We start from the raw sequence: 9,797 nt of genomic DNA on the forward strand, positions 1-9,797 counted from the left end.
TTCAATTTTCAATCAAAGTTGCATTGGAAAGTTTTTTTGTGATAAAACAAAATTTAAAAGAAAATAATTTCTAAATTTCTAAAAACTGTAATTTATTTAAATTTTATTTTTAATATTGTTGATACAATAATAGATAGGTAAATACCGATATTTTAACTATCGTTTTATTTATAAATACATTTATCGATTTGCCATTATAAAGAAATAAAGAATTTTATTTATTAGAAGAAAAAGCTTTGGAGGGGATTGAGGTGACCTATGTCAATTTTCATTAATTACGCCACTGTTCTATCATAAATACTTAATAGATATATAATAAGTAATATAAATAGGTAGGTACTCGTAATTAAATTTATTATAGGTCTCTTATAATGTCAACATTTTATCATAATGATAGAGGTACTTTCTACATAAAATTCTATAGATATTATGAAGTAGGTATTATATAATATGGTAAATTGTGTTACTGTCGTATATATATATTATATATCTATGGTTACTGTACATCAAGTGCTTTTATATAAATAATATTAATTGTGATAATCCAATGTTATTACTTTAAAAATCGTCTTTTATTCTGCTAGTAAAAAACGTGAGCGATTTCACGTAGGCTCGAACTGCCTTCACTTTCGTAATTCGTTTTACTTCGTGATTAATGAAGGTAAATGTCAGTATATTTCTGTACCTTGGTACTTGACATAATATCATAAACCTTTAATGAATATTTTATGTTCAATCAAGCGCCAGTTATTTCAATTTGTATGGTTTTCTGTATTAATTATTATAATCTATATATTAAATTTCTAAAGTTCGAATACAAAGTTTCAAGGTGACGTATTATTTTTCGTCTTATTTTTAAATAGAAATGTACCAAATAGTTTAAAAAATAACCATACTTGATAACTCTACTGTTCAACATAATATATTAATATTAAATTTATATATTTTAAATTTTTTTACTATAATAGGTTTTCAGAACTAATAACTATAACTCCAGAAGGATAAAAACAATACTTGAAAATTTAAAATTGTTTGTGCTAAATAAGCAGGAATAAAAACGTCTGCTGAGTGCCTGAGTAGGAGCATTGTGGAAAAAAAATTAAACATCTATACCAAATAATATAAATTATTAAATAATAAATAGCCAATAGGTACCTACTTGTTGCAAAACTAATTTATGTTATATATTTGAATACATAGGGAACAATATTTATGATATAAATATTAGTTATTAAGCATAACTTTAACAGTTACTAGGCGCCCACGGGAAATTTATCAAAGATCAAATCATAATCAAATCTAATGCCAAAAAGTACAAAAAAAAAACTATTCTTTGCATACTACAAAATATACTATAAAGGTAAAAAGCATATCATATAGAAATAATAAATCTATACTTAAGTCAAAATAACAATGAGATATTTATTTTATTATTTATTTATTCAATCGTAAAAATACAAATTATGTATGATAGGTATTTCAATATTTATCAGAATTATTATAACTATGACTACGAGCAAGTAAAATGTTAAAATTTAAACTTGATCTCATTGTCTTAAAATTTTATTTTTATTATTAATATTAGCTTACGTTTTTGCTTTAGCTAAACACATCTTTTAGAAAAATCTACTATTATGCATATTCTAAATAGGTAGGTGGGTAAATAATAATTACCTACTATTAATAAGTCTATATTAACTCTTAATATTATAATTTATAATGATAACGCCTTTCCGCCTAATTATTACTTTAATTAGAAACTTCATTTTAGTGGTATTTTATTGATAATCGAACTACTCAGCTTTTAAGGGGTTTCCTGAACAACGCTAGGTATATGGCCCTATTATGTTATACCTCATAGTTCATACCGAACTTCTTGCATACGGCATACCATTGCTAAACGCAGTAACGCGTCGAAGATTTTGGGCTATGGGGTGACTGTTTAATGAATGTGAAATATGAAAAAAAAAATGAAATAAACCATTGTTGTTTAATATTGGCTCTAAAAAATTATTTTAAGGACATGAAAGTTCTGCATATTTCGAGTAGGTTAATGTCTTTACATATAAGAGCAATTTGAAAGGAGACCAAGCCTCCCCTAAATGGTTTGTATTTAAAATAGTTTATCATTGGGAATTTCAGGTAGGTACACGTAAACACACGTAAATTATAATTTGCCCTTGCTTCAAATTGCACGTATGAGTCCTTAATCTTTTGTTTTGCATCAAATTTAAAATTTGTTCGGCGCGTGCTTTACTGCCATTGGTTAAATAGGTACGTATTGAATCAGACTATTTTTGGCTCGCCGAGTATCCTTAATCCAGATCCAAGGAAATCTACGGGCCACAATAGAATAGAATATTGAAAATTCGTCTTGCCTTGGATCCGATCGAGTACTGTTGAAATACTGTGCCGAGAATAGAATATTTCCGATTTCGCTTGTACTTGACCGCTGTTGTGACTAATGACTATCGACATCGATAATAATAACAATAATAATAATATTGGTAGTGTGCGCCGTGCGGACGTCGATACTCGATGTCGTGCCGGTAATGTTGTCGACTGTCGAGTCGGCAAAATGGCCGCCGTGGGTCAATAGCGAACGCGGAAAAAGGTTTATTCGCTTACGGCGCAAGGTGCGTGTTGCCGGTGACGTCACAACGACCGCAGTCGACCGTGTGCATTCGTGACGTCATGCGCGCGAGGCGACGCAAACGGAAACACGACGCGTCGCCAGCGCAGCCGCCGACCGATCTACTGTGAAGTGCCGATCGAACCGACTTTCAGTTCTCGTTCGTCCCGTACGAGTCATTTACGGTACACACCCAATCGACGCAACACATCCGCCGTCGTCTTTCCACTTGCTTCAGGTAAGATTTTGAATATTAATTTTTTTCATCTCTTATAATATAATTATCGTCAAAACTGTCGATCGTCCATGTCGCCGTTCATACTGTTCATAACGATTTCTATTTAATTCGCTTCATACTGTCTGCGATTTTGTTTCGTTGTTAGGTTTAAGGTTAGTTACGTTCGTTTTTTGAATGCATAATCTTGTCGCAATATTATATTATTATGTGATTTACCCGGTTTATCTTCTGTCGTTACGATTCGACGTCGACGGATTTCGTCTTCCGAAGTCGGTCCTCCGCCATTGTCGAGATTGTCGGCCTCGACAATGGCGGCGTTACTATATTTTTTATTCGCCGAAATATTGTTTTTCTCCGCCTTAAGTGTTGGCGTTTTTTACTATTTTTTTTTTTTTGCAGAAAAACTAGAAATCTTTGTATTGCACAATATTATTTCCGCCCGTCTACTCTCTCAACCGACTAGACTCCCGATCAATATTCTGACCTTGGTCGACCTTCACATTGAATCGACTTTGGCGTTTGACGTTTATCCTCCGTATGAACTTTGTCTCTTGTTTAACCCACAATTGAGTAGTGTTATCATTGAGTGTGATGTTTTGCTAGTCTGCCTGCCCTTCAACATTCTGATTGCCCTTACGAATGTCTGTCTATTTCTGGTATAATTAATCTAACGGGTGACCTATTATCCTACCTGTAGGCTGTAGCAAGTTAAATATTGGGAATTGCAATTAGGTACCTACAAGATTAAAAAAAAAAAATAAAAATTTGATAGGTACCTAATATTTGACTCGTATCAAAGTTAAAATTTGTGTGCTGGTATATCATACCAACATGTAATTTCTGGAACACTGCGTATTAAAACAATATTCCCACTTAACTGTTTTGTTAATACATCCCAATTTCTTCTTTGAAAATCTTGATTGTTGCTTACTGTATTTATAGTATACCATTATTAATTTAATGTTTAAACCCTTAAACCTTGTTTTAGATTCATTCATTAATTTTTTTTTGAGTTTAATTGACATAAGTATTTTGTAGGTACATGATGTGTGTATATATATATACTAACTAGTTAAAGTTTTGAGCTGTTTAAATTTTTTTGTTCTTTATTGGTCCTATGTATCTTCCCCTTATAATTGTACGATATTATTTATATTAATATTTTATTATATAATATTATGTATAATGGTAATTAAAACATGAAAAATCTTGTTTATTATACAGGAATAGAATATGAATGTATTACCTATTAAATTAATTTAGTTAAGTATTGCATATCAAATTGATTATCCTCCAAAATTAAAATTAAATGATTAACCAATTTTATACTTCAAAATCATTTCAAGGTAATCTTAAAGTTATTTGACTGTTTTATCCAAAATTAAAATTATTACAGCATAGGTACAAATAATTTTTCAGTTGAACATTTTTATTGGTAACATTTCCAAACATGATGACCTTTTTCTAACCTATATTAATAAATAATTTAAAAAATAATTCAATTGAATTTTTCCTAGCTATAGCTTAAATAATGTTTATGAGTTATAACCATTTTTAATAAAACATTTTTATAATGTTATGGAATGTAGAAAATAAAATTATTATGTCTAACATTTTGGTTAGACCCTGTAGCTTGGGCTTAAAACTGCTTAAAAAAAAAATTGGCTTTCTCTAATTAAGGTATCTCCTTTTTAATTTTCATTAAAATTTTTTTTCTTTTATTAATTCTCCAAGTAAATTAATTCTTCAGGCCATTGAACTAAAAATAACTAAGAACTAAGATGTAATAAAATATCTAATTTAAACACTAAAATTATTTTTGTCGCCTTAAATTAATAACTAGAAAATTAAATTTTATAATATAATAAAATGTCAATACATATTAGTTTAATCAAAATTAAAATATACATATATTTATTGATAAATATAAAATACAATGAAATTATTAGATTGAGATGTGAGGCATCTTAATTGAAAAGTAATTTATTCATTTAGATTTTATTGAACTTGAATGTTATGAATGTTTATAGCTAATATGTTATATTTATAAACTAAAGGTAATGTTTGCTAAACATTTTGTATAAACACCCTCAATTTTCAAACTAAATAAAACACATTTTGAGGGGATTTAATTGTTTATGAACTAAAAAAAAAAAAAATTCTTTTTTTATTATTAACTACCTATCCTAAATTTTGTCGCCCATTAAAAATTACTCCTTTTATGTGATACAAATGTTTAATTTGTTATACTTGTCATTTTCAGATGACACAAATTTCTTTTATACTGGTTTTCTTCTACTTTGTTACCCTTAAATTCATACAACCTTTTGTTTGTATAGAATTTTTAAAAATTATTTTATCATTATAGACATTGTCTGCACTTACTTAACCATATCACATAGATGATGCGCGCACTACATTTTTGATTTTTGACTTATTGTCTTCCTTCTCAGCTCCTAATAATATGCATTATGTTAAATAACCTTATAGATTTTTTGAAGCAATAAGCTACTAAACCCACAATATATTTTTCAAATTAGACTTGTACTTTCAGAGATAACGCGATTATATTAATTTATAGAAACAGTAAAATTAATTGTCTATTATTATTATAATTTTTAGCAAATTCAATAATAAAAAACCAAATATGTCAAACATTGGTATCAATGGATTTGGCCGTATCGGTCGATTGGTTTTAAGAGCTTCATTGGAAAAGGGTGCCAAAGTTGTTGCCATCAACGATCCATTCATTGGTATTGAATATATGGTTTACTTGTTCAAGTACGATTCTACTCATGGACGTTTCAAGGGCGAAGTTTCTGTTGATGGAGATGTTCTTATCGTAAATGGTAAATATTATGCAGTTAATAATTAGTTATTTATGTATTGATAAAAAAAAGTTTCATTTTTACTTAATATATTTCAAAATCATTAGGAAACAAAATCAAGGTGTTCTCTGAACGCGACCCTAAAGCCATCCAATGGGGATCTGCTGGCGCTGATTACGTAGTAGAATCCACTGGTGTGTTCACCACCATTGAAAAAGCCTCTGCTCACTTGGAAGGTGGAGCCAAGAAAGTTATCATTTCTGCACCAAGCGCTGATGCACCAATGTTTGTTGTTGGTGTCAACTTGGATGCGTACAATCCGTCATTCAAAGTTGTATCTAATGCTTCATGCACAACTAACTGCTTGGCTCCATTAGCCAAGGTCATTCATGACAACTTTGGAATTGTTGAGGGTCTTATGACTACTGTTCATGCAACCACCGCCACTCAAAAAACTGTTGATGGACCATCTGGAAAAGTTAGTTTTTAACAATTCCAACTTTTATATTATTATGTGATTTAAAAATTGTCTTCTCTGTAGTTGTGGAGAGATGGAAGAGGTGCTGCCCAAAACATCATTCCAGCATCTACTGGAGCAGCTAAGGCTGTTAGCAAAGTCATTCCAGAACTTAATGGTAAATTAACTGGAATGGCTTTCAGAGTACCAGTTGCTAATGTTTCTGTTGTTGATTTGACTGTAAGGTGAGTAATCAAACATATTATTTGTTTAAGTTTGTTTAAAACCATAATTTCTATTAAAAATCCTTATTTACTGGATAAGAAATGTAAATAATTTTTAAATCAATATGACTCATAATTCTCCGTTCTTTTGTTATTTAGTAAAGTATAATAATTGTGATTAAAACTTTAAATTAAACAATTAACTTTTCATTTGTTATGGTATGATGGTATAACATAAAACTACTGGAACTTATGAATATTTTCATGTATTGAAAAATTATTCATAAGTATGTATAAAAATCCTTGCAGCTCATTTATAATTAGAGTTTAATTGTTTAAACTTAAATTTAAAAAACAAAAATATAATTTCCATTTTGTTATGTGTTTAGACTTGCAAAACCAGCATCCTACCAAGATATCAAGGATAAGGTTAAGGAAGCAGCAGCAGGACCATTGAAGGGAATTTTGGGTTATACTGAAGATGAAGTTGTGTCTTCTGATTTCATTGGTGATACCCACTCATCAATCTTTGACGCTAAGGCGGGAATTTCATTGAACGATCAATTTGTCAAACTTATCTCATGGTAATGAAGTTTAATTAAAATAAAATTGATCATGCACTAATTTATTATTTATTTATTTTTTAGGTACGACAATGAATATGGTTATTCCAACCGTGTTGTGGACTTAATCAAGTACATGCAATCTAAGGATTAAACCGTTAATTCAAGCTACCACTATAATAGTTGCGATAAGTAACTACACTTTTGTGTTTTAGAATTAAACTATGCCTTTTTGTTCCCCGTAATCAATATATTTATTTACAATGTGAAATTTTGAATAGAAATACTCATTTTTTTTTAATAGAAAATATGTTTTGTTTGTGTAAAAATGCTAAATTGAAAAAACAATTTTATATCTACCTCGATTTAAAAGTAATAAATAAAGCAATGAATTTTAGAAGACAATAAAATTATAATTATTATTGAAATCTCAAGACTATTGTGACTTAATTAAAATATAACAATGTCAAAATGAAAATGTTTAAAAATGTCTATAAGATTGGTTCTTTAAAAACAATTATTGTTAAAATGGAAGTTTCACTGTATACCTATATAAATTAGTTAATACCAGCATTTTGCAACCTTTGGTATGCAGTAAGTTCGTTAATTGTAGGTGTTATGCGAAGGAAATCTTGCTATATAAAAAAAATTATATATTGTAAATCTTAAATTTTGATAAAAAAAAAATATTAAAGGTTATTAAATTAAAAAAACGACATTTTTATGAATTTGAAATTACAAAATAATTAGCTAAATTTCGACATTTTTTGTATCTTGTCCTAATTCTGAAGAGCTTTGTATTACATTTTCAAGCACTTTTTCCCCGTGAATAAAGGTTTAATAATTATTAATTGTCATTTCCTGAAAAAAAATTAAAGATTGCTAATGTGTGTATAAAAATAAAGCTTTAAAAATAGTGTGTCGTAAATAAAAAATAATTTTTCCCGATTGTAAAATGTGTACTTAAATACTTTTAAGAATTTTATTTACTTTTGACGCCCTTAAGTATGGGTAAGCAGGTTTGTCGTGGTGAGGTTAAGATTAGGTTAGTAAATAATAATAATACGTTTTATTTATTGTATGGACTGTATGGCGAAATTTAAACTTATTAATAATCATTAAACGAATTAATAATGTATATAATAAAGACAACACGGTAACACGGATGACGCGTCATGTACCCTTGCAATACGCTATCCGCGGTCACTTCACGACTACATTTGACGGTGAATGGATAATACATGACTACCGTAACAACATACGTATATTAATAAAAATAAATTCTATATCGACATTGTAACATTACTATACTCGACAGTACCAATTAGTCACAAATCCAATTTGCTACCAGAAACCATCCTCATTTTAGATTCTGAACGGAGTGATGAATGTATTGATTTTACAATGATGTATGATTTTTTTTTTGTGTGTGTGTAGCATAACTAGTCGAAATAATGCTTCAATTTCAAACTTTGGGGGTGGTTTCCGATAGAAAAGTAAATATCCTTAGTGCATTATAGATGTAAAAAGTAAACATTTTCCAACAGTTTACAAAAAAATGACGGAAAAAAGGGAATTTTTACGCAAAACCGGTTTTCGACCGAATCGATTTTTTTATATGGTTGTAATTAAAAAACTAATCATTGTAAAAACTTGAAATTTTCACTAAATGTTTATGTTAGTGTTATCTACATACAGTTAAATTTTAAAATTTTTTTGACTTTTTGAGTTATTTATAGATCACTGAATATTTTTTTGAAGTGTCGGTAAAAAAATTTTGGATGACCAAAACAACTTGAAAATTTAATTCAAGGTTCCTTATGAGTTGTTCTTATTCTAGCTAAAAAAAAAAAAAAAACAAACCGTTAGTCACAATTTATTTTTATAAGCGTTTATAGTTAAATTTTTTACAAAATCTGTCGAAAACGCGAAAACTTACAAGTAATTTTAAAGTTGAAAAATTATAAAAATTTTTGTGTTCATAACTAAAGATTAAAAATACAACACTAAAGTAATAAGTATTCCATAGGTACTTCTTCAAGTAGCTACAGAGAAAACTCGAAGCATCATTATAGGAAAAATTTTAAGTGCGTTTGAATTTTAAATCTTTACGAAATCGCGTAGCGATAACGATTTATTCTCAAACGATTTTAAATATTTGTTATTCACAAAGTATAAAAACAATTTTTGTTGCATTTGCTGTTGTTTGAAAAAAATAATATTGTTCAGGTTAAAATGAAACAAATGTCCCATTGGTCTTATAAAAAGTAATTGAAGAACAAATGGTCAAAATACATAGGTACATTAAATAGTTACCTTAGACATATTCTGCTGTATAGTCCTTTACATTCGACAGTACTTTATACTCGTTCCAGACTTCGATTTTATATTCTATAGTTCTATATACCTATAACTTACCTTTTCTTATCAAATGTTTTTTTTTCGACAAGTTATAATTTAATTTAATTTTTTCCTAAAATTATGTGAAATTAAATTTACTAAGCCTGGTAGAAACTGTCTGTTATGATATTATATCATGCCATAGTTTACAATAAATAGAATAAATAATCAAATGGTTGAGTCGTTTAGACCAGTGTTTCTCAACCTGGGGGTCGCGATCACCTTAACTAGGGGTCACGTTGGCTAAAAATATAAAACGGTAATTTACAAAATAAACATTTTTATTTAAAATTTTTTATTGGATAAAAAAAATACTTATAACTGTAACAAGTTTAAATTAGGTACTACACGTGATATTTATAAATGGTATGTTTTCTTTGGTGAATTGGTTAAAGATATGATATTTTTATCGTATAAATTTGTACTTGAGATATACATAGGGTGGGAGGGTCGCG

The 9,797-nt window shown here is 28.7% G+C and overlaps 1 protein-coding gene across 1 annotated transcript; it reads left to right on the forward strand.

Moving 5' to 3' along the window:
* The first annotated feature begins 2,538 nt into the window (after positions 1-2,538).
* Positions 2,539-7,376, forward strand: LOC114124893 (glyceraldehyde-3-phosphate dehydrogenase). Its single transcript, XM_027988339.2, has 6 exons — positions 2,539-2,870; positions 5,493-5,719; positions 5,806-6,176; positions 6,240-6,400; positions 6,769-6,963; positions 7,027-7,376. Exons 2-6 carry the CDS (start codon positions 5,518-5,520, stop codon positions 7,094-7,096), a joined length of 999 nt encoding a protein of 332 aa, XP_027844140.1. The 5' UTR covers positions 2,539-2,870; positions 5,493-5,517; the 3' UTR covers positions 7,097-7,376.
* The last annotated feature ends 2,421 nt before the right edge of the window (positions 7,377-9,797 follow it).

This window comes from Aphis gossypii, chromosome 3, assembly GCF_020184175.1.
Source record: "Aphis gossypii isolate Hap1 chromosome 3, ASM2018417v2, whole genome shotgun sequence".
Lineage (NCBI taxonomy): Eukaryota > Metazoa > Arthropoda > Insecta > Hemiptera > Aphididae > Aphis > Aphis gossypii.